Source organism: Ceraceosorus guamensis (genome assembly GCF_003144195.1).
Source record: "Ceraceosorus guamensis strain MCA 4658 unplaced genomic scaffold IE81scaffold_6, whole genome shotgun sequence".
In the NCBI taxonomy this organism is placed as follows: Eukaryota; Fungi; Basidiomycota; class Exobasidiomycetes; order Ceraceosorales; family Ceraceosoraceae; genus Ceraceosorus; species Ceraceosorus guamensis.
The window spans coordinates 579,243-604,538 of NW_020290001.1; the positions used below are offsets into that span (position 1 = coordinate 579,243).

The 25,296-nt window shown below is 56.6% G+C and overlaps 8 protein-coding genes across 8 annotated transcripts; 3 read left to right on the forward strand and 5 right to left on the reverse strand.

Annotated features, from left to right (window-relative positions):
• The first annotated feature begins 30 nt into the window (after nucleotides 1–30).
• Nucleotides 31–3,650, forward strand: IE81DRAFT_320513 (alpha/beta-hydrolase). The gene has a single exon (XM_025513053.1). The coding sequence runs from the start codon at nucleotides 393–395 to the stop codon at nucleotides 3,342–3,344; it is 2,952 nt and encodes a 983-aa protein (XP_025372483.1). The 5' UTR covers nucleotides 31–392; the 3' UTR covers nucleotides 3,345–3,650.
• On the reverse strand, nucleotides 3,432–5,841 carry IE81DRAFT_212938 (cytochrome P450). The gene is made up of 5 exons (XM_025510983.1): nucleotides 5,803–5,841; nucleotides 5,326–5,725; nucleotides 4,133–5,241; nucleotides 3,771–4,061; nucleotides 3,432–3,695 (listed from the first exon to the last, which is right to left on the reverse strand). The coding sequence occupies exons 2-5, from the start codon at nucleotides 5,559–5,561 to the stop codon at nucleotides 3,520–3,522; spliced, it is 1,812 nt and encodes a 603-aa protein (XP_025372484.1). The 5' UTR covers nucleotides 5,562–5,725; nucleotides 5,803–5,841; the 3' UTR covers nucleotides 3,432–3,519.
• Nucleotides 5,842–7,979: 2,138 nt separating this feature from the next.
• On the forward strand, nucleotides 7,980–10,493 carry IE81DRAFT_320517 (alpha/beta-hydrolase). Its single transcript, XM_025513054.1, has 6 exons — nucleotides 7,980–9,426; nucleotides 9,502–9,526; nucleotides 9,605–9,772; nucleotides 9,845–9,914; nucleotides 10,035–10,286; nucleotides 10,356–10,493. The coding sequence occupies exons 1-5, from the start codon at nucleotides 8,086–8,088 to the stop codon at nucleotides 10,078–10,080; spliced, it is 1,650 nt and encodes a 549-aa protein (XP_025372485.1). The 5' UTR covers nucleotides 7,980–8,085; the 3' UTR covers nucleotides 10,081–10,286; nucleotides 10,356–10,493.
• Nucleotides 10,222–11,896, reverse strand: IE81DRAFT_345012 (Metallo-hydrolase/oxidoreductase; the record flags this gene model as incomplete). Its single annotated transcript, XM_025515870.1, has 3 exons — nucleotides 10,222–11,359; nucleotides 11,451–11,691; nucleotides 11,800–11,896. 3 exons carry the CDS (start codon nucleotides 11,894–11,896, stop codon nucleotides 10,222–10,224), a joined length of 1,476 nt encoding a protein of 491 aa, XP_025372486.1.
• Nucleotides 11,897–12,280: 384 nt separating this feature from the next.
• On the forward strand, nucleotides 12,281–14,455 carry IE81DRAFT_320521 (putative alcohol dehydrogenase). The gene is made up of 3 exons (XM_025513055.1): nucleotides 12,281–12,502; nucleotides 12,749–14,110; nucleotides 14,188–14,455. Exons 1-3 carry the CDS (start codon nucleotides 12,463–12,465, stop codon nucleotides 14,319–14,321), a joined length of 1,536 nt encoding a protein of 511 aa, XP_025372487.1. The 5' UTR covers nucleotides 12,281–12,462; the 3' UTR covers nucleotides 14,322–14,455.
• IE81DRAFT_320523 (hypothetical protein) lies at nucleotides 14,193–18,568 on the reverse strand. Its single transcript, XM_025513056.1, has 4 exons — nucleotides 17,652–18,568; nucleotides 17,436–17,575; nucleotides 16,267–17,350; nucleotides 14,193–16,192 (listed from the first exon to the last, which is right to left on the reverse strand). Exons 1-4 carry the CDS (start codon nucleotides 18,404–18,406, stop codon nucleotides 14,530–14,532), a joined length of 3,642 nt encoding a protein of 1,213 aa, XP_025372488.1. The 5' UTR covers nucleotides 18,407–18,568; the 3' UTR covers nucleotides 14,193–14,529.
• A 459-nt stretch (nucleotides 18,569–19,027) lies between these two features.
• Nucleotides 19,028–20,908, reverse strand: IE81DRAFT_360805 (hypothetical protein; the record flags this gene model as incomplete). Its single annotated transcript, XM_025516721.1, has 5 exons — nucleotides 19,028–19,637; nucleotides 19,709–19,861; nucleotides 19,932–20,441; nucleotides 20,519–20,616; nucleotides 20,705–20,908. 5 exons carry the CDS (start codon nucleotides 20,906–20,908, stop codon nucleotides 19,070–19,072), a joined length of 1,533 nt encoding a protein of 510 aa, XP_025372489.1. The 3' UTR covers nucleotides 19,028–19,069.
• A 2,172-nt stretch (nucleotides 20,909–23,080) lies between these two features.
• Nucleotides 23,081–25,261, reverse strand: IE81DRAFT_364341 (hypothetical protein). The gene is made up of 2 exons (XM_025516852.1): nucleotides 24,994–25,261; nucleotides 23,081–24,913 (listed from the first exon to the last, which is right to left on the reverse strand). Exons 1-2 carry the CDS (start codon nucleotides 25,152–25,154, stop codon nucleotides 23,131–23,133), a joined length of 1,944 nt encoding a protein of 647 aa, XP_025372490.1. The 5' UTR covers nucleotides 25,155–25,261; the 3' UTR covers nucleotides 23,081–23,130.
• Between the last annotated feature and the right edge of the window lie 35 nt (nucleotides 25,262–25,296).

Sequence of the window (25,296 nt, forward strand, 5' to 3'; positions counted from 1 at the left end):
GGTTCTGACCGCTGTTCTCTGATGGCGGCACAGCTGCTAGCAACCTAGCTGTCTCCCACACAACAACCTTCAATTTGGCGCTCGAATCTGAATCGTGGATGAGGCCCCGCATTTCTTCAAAAGTTGGGAGCCATTGCGAGCCTCAACCACACCGCGTCAGCTCACGACCATCTGTGCAAGGAGCTTGGCCACAGCGCATCAGAGGCGAGTCAGACGAAGACGAAGTCGCGTTCAGCAGATCGACCTCATTTAGACTCGCCCAGCACTCGTGATCGTGAGGCTACTCCCATCCAAGCTCCTTACCATCGGCACTCGCATGTCCCGCACGCGATGCCGTCGCTGACACGATAGCAAGCCCAAGAGCACGCAAACTAAACGAGCGCATTACAACGATGCACCCTCGCCTGATTCGATTGGCCTATTCAAGATGTAGGAGGCGAACGCGCGGCCTGGGCAAGGCTTTCGGCTCGAGTGGAGCTTTTGCTCTGCTGCATAGCGCTGGTGGTGCCAAAGCTACCCAGACATCCCCCGTGCAGTCTCCAAGCAAGACAATGAAGGTGGAGGTGGAGTCCAAGACGCAAGTGACACGCGCTGCTGAAGCCATCGACGAGATGGCTTTGCCGCTCTACACGCTAGCTTCGCCGTCCCAGGGAACTGCCGACTTTTTGAAGTGGTGGTACGCTACACGACTAGGCGGTTCGTTTGCCGGCTCAGAAGAAGCCGACGGAAGCGCATCGCAGAATTTGGAGAGTACGCAAATCCAGCGAACATTGTCTGATCAAGCTTTGCTGAACGGCAGCGAAACCAGCCGGCACAAGACTCATGCCAAGGCTCCTGCATCGGCAACACCGCAAGACGATTCGAACACACGCGCTGGCCCTTCAACGGCTGGTGCTACGCACAAAGACATGAAGCTCAAGGAGACAGAGCCGCCAGCGAAGCCAACCGAGAATCACATCAACGAACTCATGAGCTTGGGATCATTGTACGAGCCAATCCGAAGGCCGCGCCATCCGATCGTCTTGTTGCATGGCCTGGGTGGCTTCGACAAACGAGGATTGTTTCTCGGCCTCGAGATTCACTACTGGGCGACAGTGCTTGATATCCTGCGCAAGAAGATTGGAGCAGACGTCATCGTAAAGGCGGTACCGGGAGCTGGATCGATCAAGGATAGGGCAAACACGCTGCATCAGTTTCTGTGCACGCCCGAAGCTGGCGTGCTCGGCAAAAAGGTGAATCTGGTGGCGCACAGCATGGGTGGTCTGGATGCTAGACACCTCATCACCAACATCAAGCCCACCGAATACGAGCCCATCAGCTTGACCACGCTCAGCACGCCCCACCGGGGTAGCCCATTCATGGATTGGTGCAATGCCAATGTTGGAGTCGGCAACGATGCGATCGAGGAGGCGGTGCAGCAGGCTCGTCAGAGCGGTGCGTTAGCCGACTCATCACACCTACCAAAGGTGCCGTACACTCTCAAAACGCCCATCTTTGTGAAGCCCAAGAAGACCAAAGGAAAGGAGGGAGCAAAGAGCGAGGCGGAGAAAGAGTCGAATGCCCTCGACTCACGAAGATCTGGGGGCGATCAGAGCAATGTCGAGCTGGATCCCAGCTTTAAAGAAAAGGTTGACGAGAAGCTCTGTGAGGCTGTGGAGACTGTCAAAGCAACTACACAGAGCGCCGGGATTGGCGACACTGCAGACTCAGACTCTGCAAAGACGAAGGCAAAAACAAAGGGCAAGCCTAATGAAGGAAAGCCGGGCGGTATCAGCTTGCCCTTCAGTATGAGTACGTTCACAAATGCTCTATCAATGCTGGGGGGCAGCTTCTCGTCGTACATGCTCTCTGTGCTTGATCAGCCGGCCTACGCGATGCTTAGCACCAAGTACATGACGGAAGTGTTCAACCCTTCCACCCCAGACTCGCCACGCGTCCAGTACTACTCTGTCGCAGCACGTACGCGCAGCATACAACCTTGGCATCCACTCTGGCTGCCCAAGCTGATCCTTGATGCAGCGGCCGAAAGTCGTACGGGCGGTGCAGAGACGGACGGCAGTGGTGATGCATTAGGAGGCAAGCTGCAAGGCAATGATGGATTGGTTAGCGTCCAGAGTGCAAGATGGGGTCACTTTCTGGGTGTCATTGACGGTTGCGATCACTGGGATCTTCGTGGTGGAGGTGGTCCTAGATGGGGCGCTGGAGAGAAGATCAACTACGCTACTGGCAAGCCTTGGGAGGGAAGCACATCAGGGTCAGAACGTCTGGATGACGCGCCTAGAAAGGCTGCGAAAGCAGAGGCTGCAAAGACCGAGGGTTCCAGCTGGATCGATATCAATCGGCTGCTTGATGTCTTCACCAAGAGCAAGAAAGAGCCGGATGACAACGCCCTAGTAGATACAAAGGCAAGAGACACCGCGACAGCCAGCAAAGCAGAGGACAGGGAGGCCGCAGACAGCGTTGGAGATTCTAAGCCTACGTCGGAAGGGCCCAGCTCCTTTCTAGAGCACTACGCCGCCATAGCTGCGCCTGACGATGCAGGAATGCTAGATACTGCCCGGCCTTGGCATTCGAGCGAGCTTGCAAGCATGTCGAGAGATGCTGCAGGTGCCGGTGACTCGGGCATTGTATCAGAAGTAGCGGAATGGATCTCCGAGCGCCTTCCACAGCGGGACGAGCGTAGACGAGCGCAGGCGGAGAGGGCGGCAGATGCTCAAGATGCTCTGGCCGAAGCAAGCCGAGTGACTAGCCAAGCCGCTTTTGCCTACCTTGCCGGCAGCAATGGAGAAGATCATGACCCTGGTCATACCGAGCCAGCACGCTTGACGCTGGCGAGCACCCCAACGTGGAGCGAAATACGTTCTGCTCCGCCCGAAGCTGTGCTCATTGGACAGCCGCCGCCAATTCCTAGTCCCAGATCGCTAGGAGGCTCACCAATAATGGAGTCCAGTGGTGCGAGCGCCAGCCCCCGACTGAAGCGTGATGCGCAGTGGGAAGCTTCCCTGGATCAAAATGCTGCTTCGCGCGAGCTGCGTCGAGAATTGGCCTGGCATCGGGCAGAAAGGGCTAGAAGATTTGCCATTCAATACCCATTGTCGGGAGATGCAGCCCTGACGGATGCTGCTGCCTCGATGAGCAGCTTCCCCGCTACGTCTGCAGTACCCAACCGTCGCGCGCCCGTCGCTGGCGACAGTGCGGATCTGGACTGGGACGCGCAGGCAAAGCGCAGACCGAGCAAGGAAGCCTCGAAGAAGGAGTCTGAGAAGGAGAAACGTAGACAGAGCGATCAGCTTGAGCGATTCTGGCTCGCTGTATGTTTGCACCTGTACCAACAAGGACACTGAACTGTTTCAGATCATGATGCCCCCACCATCTTTATCTGCGTCATCACGCTCGCATCTCTACTCTCTTGCCGCATTTCTGCACTTGCAAAGCTTTGCGCACTACATTTACGCATCGAGACAAGATAATAGTAATAATATGCTGGTACAGAACGTCGTCGTCATAGTCAGAGATTGGCTACGCTTGAACCCTGCGCACCATCAGCGGCGCTTGTTCGCTGTCGACGGTCCAGTCCCAAGGCCTGGTGACCAGCCAACGTTTCGGCGTGACAGGTCGACGTCCTTTCTCAAAATGCAGCGTGCTAGTCAGGATGGACAGGAGCGCCTTCATCTCGGATACTGCAAAGCGATTGCCTGAAGAAGCAGAATGGATCATGAGCGAAAGGTTAGATTGCGCCGCTTCCAACTCCGCATGTTCGCCAAACTCACCTATGCAGGCGCGCGGACCCATCATAAACGCGACTCCACCAGTGCGAGACCACCGCTTGGCTCCTTCCATTGCCCAAGAGCCATCGCTTCTTCTCGCCTCGATCCAGCGCTCAGGCCTGAACTTGTCCGCGTCCTCTCCCCACAATTCAGGATCTCTGCCGATCGCGGTAAGCGGGATGATCAGCATCAACCCCTTCTCCACTCGCACGCCTGAGCGCGGCACATTGGGCGAAGCTAGAGGATCCACCGGAATGACGTCGTCCTCGCTAGCAACACGCGAAGACGTGTGGACTGTCAAGAGGGACATACACTTGAGCTGCAGGATCACCACGATCCGGCCTACTTCTGCTAGAGCGACTCACCTGCTGGCTGCAACCGCAAGACCTCTCGAACGACGGCGTCCAGGTACGGCAGTGTTTCCAGCTCGTCTACAGTCAGCTCCCTCTCAAGGTCTCCATACGCATCGGTATGCGTATCTATGTCCTCTGTTGCTAGCCAAGAGCCAGCAACAGGGCTGAGACCGAGTTCTGTACGTTTAGCCCGAAGCTCCTCGCGCATCTTTTCTTGGCAGGCGGAATTTTCTGCCAAATAAAGCAGGGTCCAAGTGAGCTGGGTGGAGGTGGTTTCAAAGCCTGCAAGCATGAACGTCGATACTTGGGCGACGACTTCTTCATCTGCGAGCGTGGCCTTTTGCAAGGACATTGGCGATTCTGGAACGCTTGACCAGCGAGAGAAGGGCGAGCGAGGCGAAACTGGTGAAGGACTGTGCGACCCCTGCCTTTTCTCTCCCGTTGCCCCTGAGTCATCCGCTGCCCGAGCTTGCAGAAACGCTTCGGGAATGTGACTTTCACTTGCATCGCGAGCGGCCTGTCTGGATAAGGCATTCGCTCGCATCATGCTTGCAAGCAAGTCTGCCCTTTCACCTCGATACGTTGCAGCCGATGAGCCAGCTCCGCCGTCCACGCGCAACAACTTGTCGGCATCTGCGCTCGCAGCATCCAAATCTGCCTTGGCATCTTCGACAACTTTCTCGGCTTGCTCTCGAAGGTGCTTTTGCGCCCTGCCAAAGGTGCGGCTCTGTGTGCCAATGGGGATCCATACCAGGGTAGGAAAGAACATGATGGCAATGTCCAGCAACATGCGCCACTGCGAGTTGCTGGATGCTAGCTGCAGCGCTTGGTCATATGCACGAACGAGCGGGTTGGAGCTGGCAGACTTCTCCCTCTCGTTGTCCAGCCAAGTGGGCTCCTTCTCGAAGCCTGGTCGTATGAGCTCAGTATCTTCCAGGCACTCCAGACGAAGCCCAAAAGCGGCATGCCCTAGCACGTCCAGTGTAGCTCGAGAGCTTGCTCTTAGCATGTCGATGAGGACACCTTGATCAGACGCAGTCCCCGCGCGTTTGGTTCTGGCAGTCCGCAGCTCCTTGTCCACATGTTGCAGCAACTTGTGGCGGAGGCGCCGAGCATAGAAGCTGCGGGGAGAGGTTTTTCAAGGCGGACAAGATGAGTCCTCGAAGTGACTACCAGGTCGCAGCGCCCTTGCTAGCTGCACTCACATGAATACCGGACCCAGTCGCTTGATGGACGCAGGCGACATTCCAGCTTCGATGGCCCTACGTTGTCTCTTGTGCACATCTCCTTCGCTCACTAGCAGACCCGCACCCATAAGGCTTGTCAGAACCCTAGCCGTATCCACGCCCTTGGGATACGCGTAAGGACGCGAGACCAGAATGTGCCTGAGAGCTACGTGATCCGTCACCACCAAGCGCTTTTCCTGTGCGAAATGTTGCATCGGAGCAGATCAGTCTGCGCAGGCAAGCATGTGGTCGGGCGAGCCGCGGAGCCCGACGAGATGGTACCAGGACAGCTGTCACTCACTCCCATGAACGCCGACATCTTCGTCATGCCTCCATACTTTTGGCTCCATTTGAGGAACAAGTCGCAGAGATCCTCGTCCTGCGTCGATGGGCGAAGCACGTCGGTCAGCAGGCAAGGCGGGCGAGCAAATTTCAGCCCTTCGCGCCACGACTCACTGCGAAGTCGGCCCAATTGCCGAGGAAGAAGGAAGGATTGTCAGGTCCTGGCACGCCTGGAAGCCATCTCCGCCATCTGAGATATCGCCAGCCGACGCTATAGACGACATAGACGCAGAGGATTACAGTCGTCAAGGCGGACGCTTGTAAGAGGCCGAGTAACGCCTCGAGCGCGACTCGCTGGCTGATCATCTTGCTCGAGGATGACGAGGCTTGAATGAGGGGTGGAAACTTCGCATCGCTTACATGAAGCGAGATTTATGCCTACTTAAGCATCTTGCGAGGGAGTCGCTGTCCAGTATCGGAGCAAGGATGGTCGACTGCTTGTTCATGATCACTGAGAAATTGGGACGCTCGAGCCTAATCGCAGCACTTTGCGGAGACTTGGGCGCTCCATGTCTGCGCACCAGCAGCTTGAACAAAGCCCGTGCCACCACCACATTTAGAGCTTTGATTGTCGGAGTCGGACACGCCAATCCATGACAAGAAGCTTGCAGGTGCAGGAACCGCCGGGCTTGATCTGCAGGACATCCTACCTGTAGCCTTCGCGCTCTTGAACCCCCATCGTCTTGCATATCCATCCTGCTTTGCACGGAAGACGGCTGGGGGATCATTCATGCTGGTCGTTGTGGGCCGTCAGAGCCCGCATCGAGCCTCCATACACGTTGTGAAGCGCTTCTGTTTCACCTGGGAAAGTGATGGTGTCCGGCCGCTCTTCACTGCGCGCATCAGAGGCTAGAGTGTAGGTGCATTCCTTTGTGCTGGCCCCTGCACGCGTGTAGATGCAGGTGTCAACCGCATGATTTGGGCACGAAGGTCCTTGTGAGGCACTTTGCATCCCTGTGCGATGCTCTCTCACCGCCCCTCCCACAGTGAAGTCATGCTGCGACGATTTTGCTGTCTCTGCTTTGACGTGATGGCGCGTGGCCCTTCAAGAGAAGTCCATGCTCTCCAAGACATGTCGTTCTCGAGAGCCTGCGCATGAGGTGAATGCGGTCGTCACTGCTGCTGGGACGGCCCCTCGCGCGTCTATGCTGGCCAAAATTGGCACAGCCTACAGGGACACGTGACTGGCACATTCACCTTGACTCCGCGATCGATGCATGCATGACGTTTGCGCGGCTCAGCGAGTCAAGAGTCTTGAGTGGAGTCGTGAGTCTGAACCCGGCAGGCAGCAGCTGCTGCATCCTAGCTGCTGCCATGGACGTCTCGGCGGCTCTCCACACCTGCTGCTGGCTCGTATCCAAGCTAGTCCGTTCATTTCATGGATCGACAGCCTGCTGGTCGCACCGGCTTGGCGCTCATCAGAGCTTTCAACCTACGCCGCTGCGGCGTTTTGTACCGCGAGTCAAGACTTGCAAGCGTGACGCTCTCCTTCGAGGCGATTTCTTGATCACCGCGTGCCGAGTCGGGTGAATTTGAGTCAGAAGAGCCTCGTCAGAGCTCCGCCTACTCTACCTTGGCCCCCTGCGACAACATCATCCTCACCGGCCCCAACACACCAGTCCCATGCTGAGCATCGCGCGTACGCATTGCAGGCGCCAAGCAAGACACCTCAAGGCTTCTCGAATGCTCCCTCAGTCCTGGCAAGCAGCATTTGGAGGAACGAGAGCTGCTGAACAAGCAGCTGCGCACACGCAGCAAGTCTCGAGCCAAGAGGCTTCCGACGATGGACTAGCAGTGGAGCAGAGAGAAGCTAGGGAGGCGAGCGCCGAATTACCTTCGCAGCATGATGCCATGCACTCTCTCAGCAGTCGTGGCGCCGCGGGGGCGGCGGGACAGTCGGCGTCAATGAGTGCGCCGCGAGAAATTGTCGATCTTGACGATACCCGGCAGAGGGCCTCCTTTGAGCTCGCAACCTATCGAGCATCGCACGATGGCGTCTCTCAAGCCACGCAGAATCTGGTCCACACAACGCACGACGGGCCAATCTATCGAAGCACTGATCCTTCTGGTCCATTGCGCTCCAAGGTGCAGACGGCCAAGCGACGAAGTTCGAGCCCCGTCTCGGCACGTCGGTCATCTGAAAGTGTGCCGAGAAATCGTGAGGGGCCGTTGGAGCGGAGGAGTCCAGAGGATCAATCCGGGACCAATGAGCTGCGTCAAGCTCTAGCAGAGGCCAAGATGGACCCCTTGCCCTCTGTCATTTCTGCTCCTGCGCAAGCGCACATTGCTCCCGACAAGAGTCCGCAAAGCCGAGCGCAAACCACTTTACAGGCAAGCGGTCGCGCGGTGGCAGCTCAAGCCGAGCGGCCAGGACCAGCAGGGAACGGTCGGACAAGCATGCCTCACGTTCCGCCGAGCTGGCTCGGTGCCTTGGGCTTCGTGGCGTCCAGCAGCGCAGACAGCTCGAGCGAGAGGACGCATAGACGGCAAACATCTCAAGCATCTGCAGGGTCCATGGAAGGTAACGATAGAGTCGAAAAGCGAGCGTCCCCGGCCGCGAAAGCAGGAACATCAGCTCCATCCCTCCTTCGTTCCCTCTCTTCTCACAGCAGTCGAGGCTACGCTGCTCCAACTCTGGGACTGAACAGGCATGGCCTCGTTACCACGAGCGTTGGCTCTCCTGGTACTTCCACGAGCGCTGTAGGGCCGTCAAACGCTTCACCCGAGATACCATCTGCCGCTCACACGGCCATATCTGCCAGACAATTCGGAAGCTTGGCCCGCAGTGGCTCACCAGCCCACGATGAATCGAGAGGTGCATGGAGCGGAGAGGCAGCAGTCAGGCGATTCTCAGCAAACGCAAATCAAACATACCTGGACGACGTGGAAGACGTGCCCTCCTTCTGGGACTTTGAGTTGAGCAGTGATGCTGATCACACAGCCGGCGTAAATCCTCAGCAGGCATCGACAACGCATGGCAAGGAGCAGACAGGATTTGTTGGCGCCATGTCGAGGTTACGAACCGCTATGGGCTTGCAACCTCCGGGCACCAATGATTGGTGGACCTCACATCGAGTCACCCTGGAAAATGCGCTGGCAAAGGCGTCGGAAGCAGCTCAATCCACGTCCTCCGGGATGATGACGGCGGCAAAGAAAGGAGAGGAGGAGACTGCAAAGACCGGCAAAGCTGCACGGGACACGTACGACTCTGATGCGGTGGAGATCACGCCGCTGCGAGAGCAAAAGACTTGGGAGATACCCAAACATCCCATCGTGCTAGCACATGGCTTGTTCGGTTTCTCTTCGTTGGCTTTGGGACCCGTCACCATCAACTATTGGCGAGGCATCTCGGAAATGCTGCAGAAGAGAGGCACCGAATTCATCGTGGCTCGTGTACCAGCAAGCGCGACGATTGAAGAGAGGGCAGAAGCGTTGAGGGACATCATAGAGAAGGAGTTTCCCAATCGCGACATTTCACTCATTGGACATAGCATGGGAGGACTGGATTGTCGATACTTGATCTCGAGGTTGGAGAACAAGTCGTTTCGAGTGAGATCTCTGACTACCATTGCTACGCCACATCGAGGCTCTAGCTTTGCAGACTTCATAATACAGCAAGTGATTGGCGAAGAGAATATGCCGCGAGCACTCGCCCTCGTCAAGGCTCTTTCCATTCCTGGAGGTGGAGGAGCTTTCAAACAGCTGCAGCTAGGTCCCATGCAGAAATTCAACGAAGCGGTGAGCGGGCTACGTGGTTCGGCGAAGCGTCCCAGCTATACATGTTCACGCCCCTTATTGCGAGATGGCTCACAGACACCCAACGTGGACGGCGTCAAATGTAAGCTCTTCTTATGGCAATGACCGAGCGTCGTGGTCTCTGAATTTTGTGCAATGTTCTTTCTCGACCGTCTGCTAGATTTCTCTTACGGAGCAGCCTTCCAGCCTGGCATGTTTAGCGAATGGCGCGTGCCCTTTGGGATAATCTACGAGCAAGAGGGAGCCAATGATGGCCTGGTCAGCGTCAAGAGCTCCAAGTGGGGCGAATACGCAGGCACGCTCGGGGCCAACCACTTGGAACTCATTGGTTAGTTCGCTCGGATTGCTCACATCTGGCTAATTCAATGGCCCTGAAATTCTCCTCTGTTATGCTATCCAGGCTGGGTCAACGCCGTCAAGTCGCAGTGGCAGCGCATGACTGGTGGAGAAGAACCTTTTGACCCAAACAGGTCAGTCTCGCAGCAGATCCTCATTTCGCGCAATGACCTGCTCGTCTTGCTGGGTGCAGCATCGCTAGTCCGAGCCAACGAATTCTGAAGCTCTGTTCTGCTTTCCTTCAACGCATACAGGCTCTATCTACAAATCTGCGACGACCTCGCTCGGGAAGGCTTCTGATCCATTTAGGGCGCATGTGACCACCGCCGCTCGTCGGACGAAGCAGATGTCACACAAAGGCATGCCTGAAGTCCCCTAGAGCTGAAGCAGAGCATCCAGCCAGACAGATGTCTCGAAGCCGGGGCAGTCCAACATTCTTCGTCACATTCGGCCACTCGTGGGATGAACGCCCTCCTGTGCGCGCTCTGCTACCCAACGTTTGTCGAGTGAGTCGAGCCAGATGTCTTCCCATGTATACGTTGCATCTGACGCCGACCCAGACGCTGCACCGCCAGAGCTGGCTTTGTCCGCCTGCCTGAAGTCGTCATCTTCATCCAGGCATTTGACGACTATGGATCTTTTCTCGGAGATTGAGCCTGTTGGGGCCGCAATTGGCTCTGTTCGGGTATCCTGCAATAGTTTGACAAGATGCAAAAAGATCCCTCGAGCCGCTGGAATGTGTAGACTCTCGGGATAGCCCTTGTATAGCTCTTGCACAATTGTTCGTGCTGTCCACGCGTCGTCTGTGGACTCCGGGGCAGATTTCGGACGCAAAAGCAACTCGAGCACTTGGGATTCGCGTTCTAGCCTGTGAGAGATGTATTCCCTGATGCTGGCTTTTCCCTGAACGAGGATAGGGCCATGAGAGGGGTAGAGCCTGTTCTCCGGCGTGCTTGCTTGCGCCTGATTCGAAGCCTCTTCGAGACGCTCAAAGCTCTTCCCGTACGCCTCACGAGGGGTCGAGCTTCTTTCGAGAGCGTCCGACATGCGCTTCAAGCTTTGCAAGTAGACGCGCAAGTCTTCAAATACGCTCGTGCCTTGTCCCAAAACATTGTCACCAGTGTAAAGCGAAGCTTCTTGAGCCAAGAACAAGCAAATGTGATCACCCGTATGACCCGGAGTGTGCAAGATTTGCAAAGTCGTCATATCGCCAGACGTCTCATCAAGCGCGAGATGCTGCGGAAGCGCCGGGACGCCAGCATTGCGCTTCGATTGCGGCTGTTCGGTGGTGTTAGACCCGGTGGAGGAGAAGCTGATTCCGTTATTGGCAAGTTGGAAAGAGTCACCATCTTCGATCCAGTGCACATCTTCTCCACCCTCCGACTTTGCGAAGAGCGTAAAGCTGCAATCTTCGAGCAGCCGAGCCACCTCGTCCACCTCGCCAGCTGCGGCTTTGACTTTGTCTCGCAGCTTGTGTATCCGAGGAGGCTTGCTCTCATGCTCTCGTCGAATATCGGCAAGCAGCTCGAGTACACTCGGCAGACCGCCCACGTGGTCTACGTGCCGATGAGTAAGAATTCTAGGCAGGAGGGCGGCAAACGATGTGTTGAGGTGAAAGGGACACGATGACCTTGATTCGAGCCGGCAACGCCACCGGTCGAGGAACTCACATGTCAGTGATGGTGAAGCGAGGATAAGGATCAGAACTTGAGCTCGCGACCGAGCTCGTTTGATGAGTGCCGCTCCAAACGTGTTCATCTCGACCAAGCAAGACACCTCTCAGCGTGTCGATGTATGCGCTCTTTCCCTCCGCTGCATCGATGAGGACGCAAGGCAGCGCATCCACATTTCGTCTATCGGCATGATCGACGGCTGATGGCACAGGCGCATGAACGAGGTAGGTGTTCGTGCCTTCGGATAGATGTAGAGCGGGCAGCAGATCTCGCGATCAGCCTCCTCATACGCGAGCTTCTTGTCAGAGCTTGAAGAGCTCGTTATTGCAAAACCTGGGCTGCTCACCTTGCAGTGTGAACTTGCCTGGATTGGAACCGAGAACGCGCACGACCCTCGAGGAGAGCCGAGTGACTTGCTCCAAATGCACCAACGCTTCTGACATGACCAAACGCTCATCAGACTGCTGCTCTAGAGTGTGAGTAGAATCGCAAGCAGTCAATGCGTGGATGACAGTTCCGCCGTTGCACAATTTTGAACCTTGAATGTGAAGATGTCGAGCACGACCTTTGTTTGGGCAACACCGTCGAATGCTCGGATCACGAGAAGAGCCGGTACCCGTGCTGCTGTGATGACAGTCACGTGACATTGATTTTCCCCGCTTTTGCTCTCGGCCCAATTCTCTGTGGGGTTGCCGATGCCCGGGCGGCGGGCAAGCATCAGGCATCAGCGGCAGCTGCCACGCAGAAAGCTATGGCGCTGTGGGCTGCTGCGACCGTCACTGAGACTGTGCGGTGCGACTGGATGACACACAGGTGCTCCCGCCCGACTTGAATGTGAATGAGTGCTGCGATCCCTCTGGCAATTCACCTTAAGTGGCCTGCTTGTCATCCCCACCATCATTTGCCCAACTTCGCAGCGCGCTTCGTGCTCACTTCATGCGCAACACACTGCTGATAGGCTCGACTTGAAAGACGGTCCTCGCGCGCGCACACCCACCCTCCTGGAACCATGGTTCGACCTGCCGCGCCTTCTACGCGCAATGCGATCTGTGAGTAGCTCGACTGTATCCCGAACGCATCCAGACATCACTTCCAACGAATCAAACGATCACACTTCGGCACTCGTCGACCTCATATGCGCGCAAACGGGCGGCAGCTTGCTTGACCTGTCTGGGTTAAGCTGGCAGTGTGTCGTGTGCCAGCCGCAGGCGCCTAGGAAGGCCTCTACTTACACAGCTTTTGTCAATTTGGCACGTGTCGCCTGACTTGCCTGCCCACTCCTCCCATTCTTGCAGTCAACCTCATGCGGCAAGCACATGGGGCGGGCTGCCCGTGCCACGGATGCTCGAGCATGCGAGGAGAGACGACTTCAGCTTTGCGAGCAGGATTGGGCATGATCAACACTCACAACACGCTCTCCTCAACTCGGCGGTCCTATGCCTCTCCCGTTCCTCTGGCTGCTCAAAAGGAGTACGCCTTCGAGCTTGCGGCCAGCAACATTCGATTTGGAGAAGGAGTGACGCAGGAGTTGGGCCAGGACTTCAAGAACATGAAGGCGAGAAAGGTGGGCGTATTCACGGATAGCACAGTCAGGCACTTGACCCCTATGAAGCAATCCATCGAAGCGCTGGAGCGTGAAGGTGTCAAGTACGAGATCTTTGACCGAGTACGCGTGGAGCCCAACGACAAGAGCTGGGCGGACGCCATCTCTTTTGCTCGAGCCAACGACTTTTCTCACTTTTTGGCAGTGGGCGGGGGAAGCGCAATGGACACTGCCAAAGTGGCCAACTTGTTCACTTGCTATCCTGAAGCGGATATTTTGGAGTTCGTGAATGCGCCTATAGGTAGGGGCACGCCGGTGGACAAGGTCTTGAGACCCCTGCTTGCTGTTCCTACCACAGCGGGTACAGGCTCAGAGACGACAGGCACGGCCATCTTTGATCACACAGAGACGTCAGCCAAGACGGGCATCGCCTCGCGTGCCATGCGACCTCTGCTCGGAATCGTCGATCCGTACAACACCGAGACGTGCCCGACGGCTGTTCATGTCAGTGCAGGTCTTGACGTGCTCTTCCACGCCCTCGAGAGCTACACTGCTATCCCCTACACCGAAAGAGCAAGACCAGCGGGTCCTCTGCAAAGGCCAGCTTACCAGGGCCGGAATCCCATCTCGGACGTCTTTTCGCTCTGGGCCTTGAAGCAGACTGTCAAGTACCTCCCTCGCGTGGCCAAAGACCGGACAGATGTAGAGGCTCGCGGACAGATGCTTCTAGCTGCTACATTTGCAGGCATCGGCTTTGGAAATGCGGGTGTGCATCTCTGTCATGGAATCTCGTACCCCATCTCGGGGCTCAACAAGACCCTGGCCAATTACTATCATCCCGGCTATGCGTCTGATCATCCCATCATTCCTCATGGTCTTTCCGTCTGCTTGACTGGTCCAGCAGTCTTTGAGTTCACAGCCGCATCAGCGCCCGAAAGGCACAGAGAAATTGCGGAAATCTTTGCTACGGAGGAAGACGCTGGACAGGATTCGATCGCTAGGCTGGCCGACGACCAGATCGGACAGGTTGTCTACGACCGTATTGCTCGATTCCTCACCAAGACTCTCGGCATGCCTAGAGGTCTTGCTGCTGTCGGATACAAGTCGGAACATGGTGAGTCAGCGCTCTACTGAGCAAACAGGCTAAAGTACGTCGCTGACAGCAGCCCACTTACACCACGCCATCTTCAGTGTCCGCCCTCGTCAAAGGGTCCATTCCTCAGCGTCGTGTTCTCGACTTGGCACCTGGCATTGGCGACGTGACTGGTGGCTCGGATGGCCAGGCGCAGCTCACTCAAATCATCGAGCGCAGTCTTAGCTACTGATGATGCCACCAGGCACTGCCTGACTCTTGGATCTTTGACAGGATTGCCGCCAAGGACGTGCAAGGCGTAAGCCTAGTGAGGTGTAGTAATTTATTATTATACAAGTTGCAGACATGCTACCATTGCTATCCTGCGTCTGCGTCTGCATCTCGAGAACGCAAAGGAGGGTCCGAGGAGAGTTACGAGTGTACATGGCAGAGGTCCGCGACTATGAGCGATGAGGCGGATTGCTGAACGCGTAATGATTACGACTGGAACTCCAATCCGCAGGAACGGGATAACTTTCCCCCACGAGAGCCTTGGTCGCCATGCAAAGCTTATCGATGCGCAACACGATGCCAAAAGCGATGGTCATGCCTACTGCAAAAGCTTGATACTGCTCCGATTGAAGTGTAGCCATGTCGACGTGCTTTGGCAATCTGTATGCGTCGTGTGCTAGAGGACTTGGATCTCCGACCATAGACTCCGCTGTATGCATCTCTGAAGCGGCAACGTTGTCGGATGCGACCTTGCCTTCGTCGGAAACGTCTGTGAGCTCATAGCTCGTGCCGCTGACAAGCAGTCTATCCATCAGCACGGGCATGACTTGAGGTAGAGGCTCGCCGCTCCGCAGTGCAGTTGCGCACAGCGACAATACGGATATGCAATCTGCCAAGAAGCCCGGATCCAAGAAACGCGTCTTTCGAAGAAGGGCGGCAGAATATCCTTCGCCTAACTTCTCCGTCACGGTGACTGCGTGCGACAGCAGCTTCGATAGTTCCATCGCGACAGCTGATAATTCCTCGTACCGCTTGACCGGCCACTTGCCTCGCAGCGAAAACTCGTAAGTGACGACGGAGCGAGTCAGCGCAAGCCTTCGCAGCTTGCTCCTCGTTGCCAGCAGCCTTTTTGTCAGCTCTGTGGGCGATCGATCGGGATGATGGGGTGCCGAAGCGTACGCGACGACGTCGCAGTAGAGTTGGCAGAGCTCAGAGATTGTCGCCGCATGGCCCAGGCGCTGGTACTTCCTCAGAGTGCTCGAAGGGGGCAGTATCGCCATGACCAGCGCTGCACCTGTGCCAATGAGGACACCAACGAACCTGCGCCAGGCTACAGTCCAGCCTACTCCGCGGAAACCAAACGTGGGATTGGTGGAGTCTTTGAGGCTGTAACCGAGCACCAGAGCCACAGTCACGCACGTGATGATGGACGTGATGGGCGGCCCTGGTGCGTTTAGCCTGACGAGCATAACGATGGGAAACGCTACGGCGGCGGTCACCATGAGCGTGTAAGGGCTGGATGCGTGATATCCTGTAGGCGCTGCGATGTACCAGATGACGAGCCCCATCGCGGCACCAGCAGTGGTGGCAATGAGTCTGGATACGAGACCAAATGCGACCTCTCCTCGATGCCTAGCCATGGTCAGCTGTGCCATGAACAAGCTCCAGACGGCTTTATTGACGTAGCAGAATCTGGCCGAGCTGCGCATGAACTGAGGTAGGCTCAGAAAAGCCGTGACGGCGGCTGCCTTGAGGCAGAAGAGCATGTTGCCACGTCCGAGAGTGTGAAGGAAGGTGCTGGCACGAGTGCCAATTTGTTGAATAGCTCCTTGTGGTTCCAGCGCATCAGGATCGCGCCTCTTTGTTCGTCCTAGCATGGAGGAGTGGCCCGGACCCATGTGTGCAGGATCTTCATCATCATGCCCATGCTCTCCATCAGCAGTACCCTCGGAGTGCCACGCTTCCGCGGAGAAGATGTGAGGTAGCGAGGGCAGCCAGAAGCGCCCACCGATCGCATCTTGACGCTCTTCCATCTTGACGATCGCTTCCAACAGGGTGATCAGCCTCTCGCCAAAGCGTGCCGTGTGGAACTGGAACACAAATCCTTGATATCTGTGAATCAGGACATGTGTTTGGGGATCAGCACCTCGCAAGGAAGCAATCTTGCCAACAGAAGAGACGCTCACAAGTAACGGTGCGGAGGTCTCTCCTCCGGACTGCCCGTGCACTCAATGGTCGCTCTGAAAGGCTCAATCAAGCCTAGACGCGCCGTATGAAACCTTTCAAGGGCGCTGGACAAAGACTCCAATACTTCTTGTGAGCTCTTGCGCTTTTCTGCGTCTGCACTTGGTAGCCCTCCGATGACTTTGCCCAAGACCCTGCGTCGCAAGAGTGCCAGCCTAGTGCGGTTGAGGTCCGCCAACCAGCTAAGGATGTGATCGAGAGCGTCCGCTTGAGCAGCGAGCAGCTCGGAAGTCGTTTCGCCGAGCAAACGAGTGCACTGCTCGGTGAACTTGTTGTGCGCTTCGCGATGCAGTTGCGTCTCTATCGCTGCGTATCGCAGAGCCTCCCATGCCCCTACCCTCGGAGCTGGCTCTGGACTATGATGGCGTGATCTAGGAAGGTGGAGGTGAGCGAGTCGCGGTAGGAACGCGCCGTGATGAGCCTGACGTGTGTTGCCGGAGCTATCTTGCGACGAACGAGGAGTGGAAGTCGAGGAGCTGCCCTTCTCTCGAGCCGCAAAAGGCGCCAAAGAGGATGGACGGTGGGCAGCCTTGTCGGCGTGCGAGACATCCTGAAAAGGTTGCGGACCTTCTATTCCCGGCGTGGCAGGTCTGCTCGGGGCTCGCGATGCAGGCCGACTTTGCTGACCATGGCTCTCATCCTCGAAGCCAGGCTGTTGACAAAGGTGCGGAAAACGGTCATGCTTCATATCTGCACGTATGAGCCGATAATAGTAGGCCATGCCGTCCATAGGGCTCATGAGGGCGCGAACCAGTGCGATAAGACTGCTCAAATCCTGTCCGCTCGCAACGCCAAAGCTCACTTCGCGGGTGAGAAGCCGGCCAGCTCCAACGAGTGCCAAGATCCCGCCTTCACTCTTGGTCATCAGGTCGTGGACTTGGGTAAAATTGAAGTCAGGATCCAGAGGACTTTGCTGCAGCAGTTCAATTTGGCTCCTAGCTGCGTCACGCATGGGTGCCAGGACTGCCACGAGCTTGTCGGCAAAGCTGCTGTTGACGCTCTTCGGGAAGAAGAACAGCGCGACGACTGCGGAGCGCAGGCAGTAGAGCGTCAGCGCCCGATTGGCGTGCGTGCGAACTCTACAGTAAGCCTTTTTCATGGTGGAGCTCACCAATATTGACCGCAGCCTTGAGTGCCAGTGGCTTGATGATGGTCGTGGCTAGCATGTAATCAGGGTATGGAAACAAGGGTTGATAACCCAACGCTACATCCAAGCAGATGCACGACAGGATCGCCGCAAACAGGAAAGGTCTATGGAAGTATGCGAACGGCACATTTCAGTGACTTTTGGCTCGAAGCACTACCAATGCGGCCGTCTGACACTCACGAGGGCCCGAAGCGTACCTTGAGGTAGAGCAGAGCAGCAGCACCGATGGACAGAAAGAAGCCGCATATGACCGCTTCCCCGCCCTGTATATAATCTCCAGAGAAGATGGAGGCCAAAGGAGCCTCCGTCGGAGCCAACTGATACGTGCGGGCCTGAACAGCGATAGCCGTGCCGAGGCAAGACCAAGCCCAAGCGATGAGCAGCAGTCCCAGTGTGAAGATTTCTCGCTCGATCACTGCCACCACTGGCAGTTCGCAAGGTTGAATGAAGACGCCGACGAGCAGCAAGAAGCTCGCGTTGCCGAGTTGACGCTCGATGGGCTCGATCACCATCAGCAATAAGCAGATCCAAGCTACGATGGCAGAGCGGAGTACTGGCTTGAATTTTGCCCAGCTTGTGAGCACGGGCACAGTCCACGCGATCATGGGAGGAAGCAAGCGCAGAGCATTGAGGCTGTTCTTGGGCTTTTGCGGCTCAAGGTGGGGTGAGCCTTCCTTTGTCTCCTGTTCATGCGGCGCAGTCCCTTTGCTTGTCGAGCTCTCGAATCGCTGTCGCCTCGCCTCTCGCTCTGGATCAATCGAGGATTCAGCCCCCGCGTGCTCCCCCCTCCGAACGGCTTCGACGCCAGCACCTGCACGCCGTCGGGGTCGTTCCTGCAGTACAGATACATCCCTAGCATTGCTGGTTTCTAGTGTCCTCTGCGCTTGCCGATCCGTGTCCTCTCGTAGTGGGTGCAAAGGGATCGAGGACTGCATGTCTGATGCTGTTGGCCACAAGCAGGCAGAGCCGACCGGCAATCTCCAGGTCCTACCGCACCTTCGAAGCTGTGCTCATGCTCTGCGCATAGGCGACCTATCAAAAGATGCCAGAAGAAGTTGAGAAAAGTGGTGACGATGCTTAGGAGTCGCAAAGGATGATGGTGTGCATGCATCAAGAAGACCTCTCGTGCCCTCGGCACCCTCTCGTGCTGCACGTCGCCGCAACACAGCATTTCGACAGGGACACGCGCCGCCGGCTCGGCGCAAAAGTGCTTCCGATCACCCACTGCTTTGGTGCTGCTGCATGTGGCGCACCGGTCCTGACCCTTCTCCACTTATCGCAAACAGTCAAAGCAAGAAGCACCCCAACGGACATTGCCTTCACCAAAGCACCATTGGCACGTGCGGCCATCACCTTTCACTCGCTGTCTCGCAGAAAAGCTGGGTAAGATTGCAAGTCCTGAAGAGCCAAAACTATTGTACAAGGATTGAGGGGTCTGCTGGTCGCGGGTCCACTTGTATGCATGAGGAATTGAACGAAACTACTGAGCCATTGGTCAGATTCAAAAGTTTGTGAGGCCACGAGACATCGAGCGTCGCGGCTTTTGTATCGGTTCAGAGAGAGAGAGAGGGAGAATGTACCACAAGCGCGAACGAGGCTCAAGATGGGTAGGGCGTGACAGAGACGTACTGTTGAGCAGATTTGGCCGATTTGAACCTTCTCTCCCTCTCTTCTTCCGTCTCGTTCTCTTCGGGCGAGGGTGGGAATTCGAAAGCCGGTGGCATAGGCGGCAATCCGTCCGCGTCGGGAGGACCATCGGGCGAGGTGGGTAGCGAGTTGGCGGCAGGTTGTCCTCCCGAGCCGCTGTCTGGTGTGAGCGTATCGATAGCAGCTGGTCCACCGTGCGCAATCTCGGCATGCTCGTTGGCCATTCGTCTGTAGTGCTGTTGTCGCAAGTGCTCCGCTCGCGCTGCTGCCGCACTACCCGGACCTCGTCGCTCCCACTGCCTTCTCATGTCCTCCCACATCATACGCGTCGTGCACACGTCCTGCTCATCGTCCACCTCGTCCTCCCACGCCAATAGCGTCTCTAGCGTCTCTCCGCATGCACATCCAGAATGAGAGACGTGAATGTTGGCGTAGCGCTCCGGCATCCAATCGTCGCGGCCTCGCTCAGGTACCGGGCACGGGTCTGCGATCGAGTAGGACGGCAGTCTCATCGACCGCCTGTCGTACGTGAGGGCAGAATTGTCAGCATGCAAAGGCGGAAGGACGTGCAGCGACTAGCCGTAACTCACCACATGCATGCACAGTGGGGTAATATCAAGGACCAGCTGGCGCGATACAGCAAAGGCTTGGTGCTTGGCAGATCGTCTGGTCGATAGATGATGCGAACCTCTAGAGAGTGGGACAACCGTAGCGCAGCTTTGCTCGCCGCTAGCGTGCTTGACCTGAACGAGGTGTCACAGATTGCTAGTAAGTGCCAAGAAGCACTTTACAGCCTGACTTTTGCGCACTCACCTGATCTGGCTGTCGTGGGGCATGCGAGCGATCCAGTTGCCTTCATACGTACCGTCTGGCAGTCTCTTGGACAAGAGCTCATCGAAGTCTATGGCTGTGATGACTCTGCTCTCTGGTCTGGCCCGTTCTATCCGTTCGCTTTGTCGACTGTGCAGTGTGGTATTCTGTACGACGCTCAGCGAGAACTGATCCAACACCAGTGTAGGTGACGGACTTGGTAAAGACAAGGCTAGCCTAGCATAGCCGCCTACGGTCATGTGCTGAGATCGGACAGCCAACGCGACGGGTCCGAGGTGCTCCACAAAGGTGCCGTGGCTTTGGGCGTAATCCAGCACATTGTCCTCGCTAGGCACGGCAATGATGAACATGTCCTTCGACGCGCTCAAAGAACGTCTTGTGATGAAGTTGCCGGCAAAGTGTAGCTTGGTGTGTAATCGAAAGTAGACGCGACCAAGATTGCACCTCTCGTAAGGGACGACATCATGCGGAATGGACAATGGCAGCTCCCATCTGCGTGAGAAGAAATGAGCGTGAGCGGGCGGGGCGCCGACATCCTGCCAAGAGCGAAGGTGCGAGACAATGCTGACCTGTAGGATTTGCCAGCCTCGATGGGCATGTCGACTGCTTGCTCGCTAGCACACGTGACCTTGAAGGGCCGATTGGTCTCGTAAGAGCCGCTTGGAAACTGCCGATGAGGATGCATGTGGGAAAAGGTTAATTTGACATGACCGGGTGACGCGTTGACCAGGCAAAATGTGCGCATACAAACTCACGCCAATGTTCTCGACAGCCTCGAGCGTGACAGATAGGGATTGAATGCGACTGGGCGGAGAGCTCTTGGCTGGGATGGACAAAGTGATGAAGGCGACGAGCACCGCGTCGTCCCGTGGAGCCTGGGCGCTCTGCCCTTCCGAGTTGACCGTGCTGCCTGGCCACACGTAGATGTGCGACTCGCTGGTGTCCAATTTGAGCTCCATGGTCGACGATTGCAGGAGCGATGTGGTTTGCTTTCTTGTCTTTGCCGTAGCTTGTTGTCGCCTATGTCTGGAAGGAAAATTGTTGATTGCGCTGCTGCTCCTTGCTGAGTGGTCGTCGTGTTCGCTGCTTGCGACGCTCTGCTTGCATTCTCTGAAAGTAGCTTGATGTCGATATCGACAATGTCTGGCTCACTATGAGCTGGCCTTTTGTACTGATCACTTGGCGTGCGCGGTTTGCATGCTCTGATGGTTCGGCTTGCCAAGAGGGAAGTTGCGAATAAGGTTCGGCGTGGCTGCTTCCGATCTCAGGCGGAGGGGGGCTGAGGGCCAATTTGGGAACGCGAAAGACCTCGAATTGAAAGCTTGGCTTGGCTTTGCCAGAGACTCTCGCGTTGCGTTGTGGACGCTGCACACGACACTAGAGGGTATGTTGCAGTAAGCCCGAGTGATTGGCTCGCATTGATGGTTGTAGGGTGAGTCTGAGGGAGGAAAGGGTGTGCGAGGAATTCTGTGCAAGGGTCGACCTCGCTTTTGAACTCGCGACTGCCCTCTGCAAAAAGTCGCGTTTCCCCGCACATCAGTCTAGCAGCCATGCAGCATAAGCAGCCGTTCGAGTCATCCCGACGTCCGCCTTTGCGCGGAGAGATCGAGGGATGAGAGCGCTTTTGCTTAATTGCATGCCATGTGCAGGGTGCAACCACAAGCTTCCACCGAAGTCGAGCGATTTGAACCGACATGCCTGCCTGCCTGCCTGCCTGCCTGCCCTCTGCAGCAGCTGCTGCCTGATGCTGGCCGGGATGTTGTGCTCGCATCAGCAGCAGCTAGGCAGGCCTGGCGCCCACGCGTGACCCGGTGCACAATTAAGTCGTGATCCGAAGTGTAAGCTAGCCTGCAATTAAAAGGTCTCACCGGATTTAAGCCACGCCGGTCGTGTGCATTGTACTACATGTTTGGCTGTATACAGCATGCAGTCGCGATCCAGTCGCAGCAGAAGCTTGATTCACATTGCTGCTTCACCGCCGGCTCGCGCTCCCATGCAGCATGTATAGCTCGATCGCGGGGACAAAAACGTCCTGAGCTCTGCTAGCTGCAGATATTCCTCGGCTCGTCCCTCCTCTCCATATGCTGCCTGGCACTCGTGACTCGTTCGTGACTATTTGATGACTTGTTGGCACCAAAGCTCGAAGAGGATGCAATCAAGGGAGAAAATAACAAAAAACGTCATCACAAATCAAGGATTGTGTCGAATTGTTGTGAATGCAAATGCGCACCACATCTACAAGCTTCGTTGACATTCCTCCAGACTTCACTGACAACTCGCGACGCGGAGGTCATGTATTCGCGATGTTCGTAAAGCGCTAGCAGCCATGAGTTGCCACGTCGACAAGCCGAGTGCTGCTGCTGCTGCTGCTGCTGCTGCTGCTGCTGTATGTAGCGGCTCGTCGCTCGCGAGTCTCGAGATTAACCGGTGTGCGATTGTGGTAGACGTGTGGAGAAGAAGCACGTCATAAGGGAGAGAGCATGACTCGACTTCTTTAGATTACGATGGATAGGAACGATCAGCAGCGCACCCCACGTTGGAAGGGAATGGACGGTGTGAGAAATCGGGAGCGGCAGGCAGGCAGGCAGGCAGGCAGGCGGGGCGCTGTGTGTTCCTGAAACCCTGCTTGATGCCGTGCATGCATGCATGGCATGGCGTCCATGAGCACCGCTGAGGTCGCAGCTATAGAGAGGCCGAGCTGACCGTCATGTCTTGTCATGTCATGCGGAGAGAGGGATTCATGATCAAAGGAGCGCTTCTTGATCAGCAGCACAAAGCCGCCTCGGCCGCAAGCGAGCCAGCCAGCCAGCCAGCGCTCCGAATCGCCGACTCACACTACTGCCACACCACCTCGGCTGTTCCCGAATGTCGACGTGTTCATTATTCATGCTCACGAACTTTTTTCCTTTTGGATCCCGTTGGAACTTTACACCAAGACTTCTTGTCCGAGGCTCACCTCGCATAATCTGAGTGATTGGGCGCTTATCAAAGAGGACGCTATCGTACCCTGGGTGATCATCTCATGCTCGGCGCTTGCTTGTCAAAGAAGCTCGTCGAGCCGCTTCAGAACCTTTCTCATCTTTCATCCACGGATGCCCGCACCCAAAATGCAGTGGTTTCAATGTAGATCGGTTGCATGCCATGGGTATTGCAATGAAAGAGCCACAGATCAAACATCACGCTAAAGCAATTCCTGCTGCCACGCGACCCAGAAGGAGCCCTCTTGCGATGCGCACTCCCAACCCTCCTCGACGATTCGCCTCGGGCCCGCGGGGTCGAGTGCGAGAGCGACGGCCCACTGCTGCGCGTGCGCTCCTCGAAGCAAGGTCTGAACGCATCGTGTCAAGTGTGCAAGCTCTGCACTCGAAGATGCACGCTTCGTCTCGTTCTGCACTTTTGCTGCCAATTGTTGTCGGGCCCAAGTAGCTCGCACAGCCGCCAAGATCGCATCCGCAGTCGTGCGTGTGCCTTCCCAGCCGCCTTGAGGAGCGCAAGCCTGCAGCGCTCGCATAGCGGCGTCCGACCAAGCAGTGTCGTTTGCCCCAGATGCTTCCGGCAACACGCTCGAGCTCAGTCCGATCTCCACCAGCGCTCTCCTCGCAAAGATCCTGGCATTGTCTAGCAACGTTTCTTTGCTCTTGTCGCTCATAAGCGGTGCGGCAGCCGGACCACCTCTCAGTAGGCTGGCGCTGCTCAGACTGCAGCTGATGTTGGCTCGTGCTCGGCCTGCAGAGGTGCTAGCATCGATCGCACCCAAGGCCCCCGCCTTGCGCGACAATAGCGTCCCATGAGCGTACTGAAAGAGCTTGGTTGCTAGAGAGGCTATCTCCCAAGCTTGTTTCCGGCAATCAGCATTCTGAGCACGACGAGTGCGGATGACTGAAAGGGACAGGAGCTGATCGGCCAGATCGCAGGCTTGTCGCACCAATTCGTCTTGCGAGGTCACCAAGCTAGCTGCACCTGCATCCCGAGCAGCCGTGGTCGACGAAGGAGAAGTAGAGGTGGATGCCAGACCGAGCAGATGCATTCCACCAAGAGACACGTCCCCCTCGATCGCATTCAAGCCAGCCATGTCTTCTGCCGTAGCTGGGAACACCTGACCGCTCAAAGAAGCTAGTTCGCTCCTCCTGTCAGCCTCTGCAATGACCCCCGCTCTTCTTGCGGCTTGCAGATTCGCCAATGCCACCTCCCACTCCCCCTCGTCGGAAAGCTCGCTGGGGTTGGGGCAGGTCAGCACCAGCTGATCTGCTCGAGCTAGGGCATCGCGAGCATCTAGAGCAGCTCTTTCGAGGGTCTGGGCGCTGGTGGTGCCGGAGTGCGGCGCGCTGCCAGCAGGAAAAGATCGGGAAAGGATGGACAAGAGGCAGCTGTGAGCGGACAGGAAGGTTTCCAACGTCGTTGCGGGTGTGACTGGGCTGGCTGTCCAATCCTCCTTCTCCGCATACCCATCCGAGTCTTCATCAGTCGACATGTGCCCGCTGGACGCGTCCTCTTCTTGCATCTCGTCTTCAACCTCCTCCGCTCTGTCCGCTTCAGCCTGCCGTCGTGCCGAGTCGTCCAGAATGGCCCTTTGCATGTCGCCAACGCTGATGAAGCCGTACGCTGCGCTGCTGTACAACGACACGATCGTCTCTTCATCTACAGGTCGTTGACTCTCCTCCAGCAGCTCAGCTAAGCTCTGCTGAGCAGCGTGCAGGTTGTACTTGACATCCAATGCAAATGCGTCTGGCAGCTCTGCCAATGTGTTCTGCTCCAGAGAGGACATTTCGGGCAGAGCTTGAGACAGTTGGGTCGCCCTGTCGTACAGCTGTAAAGACTGTTGCAAAGCGACGCACGACTCGGGAGGCAGCTGAAATTGGGTAGCGAGGACGAAGTGTACGCGCGCGAGGTTGTACAGAGGAATGGCGTTGCGGGCATCCAGCTGTGCAGCGATGGCATAAGCCTTGACCGCTTCGTTGAACGCGCTGTGCGGCAGTTTGAGGTTGGAGAGGGATGTGAAGTCAGACGGCTTGTAGATGGCCCGATCGCCACGCTTACTGCTCACCGCTCGGCCTTTGCTCCAGCGTGGAAACGCTCTCCGCGCTCTTCGTGCTCGATGCCAGCCTCCAAGGCTTCATCCATTGTGGTCGGGGCAGCCGCAGCGCTGCTTCTAGAACCGCTCGCAGCTCCAATCTTGAGGTGCTTCACTTTGCGACCACTCGACATGTTGTGAAATATAGAGTCGAGGATCCAGTTCGCTTTGGCTCAGACTCATGTCGAGATGTGCCAGAGTGGCGGTCGTGATGATTGTGGGTAAGACGGTTTGCGTGAGGTGCCAACGGGATGTGTGCATGTATGTGCATCGATG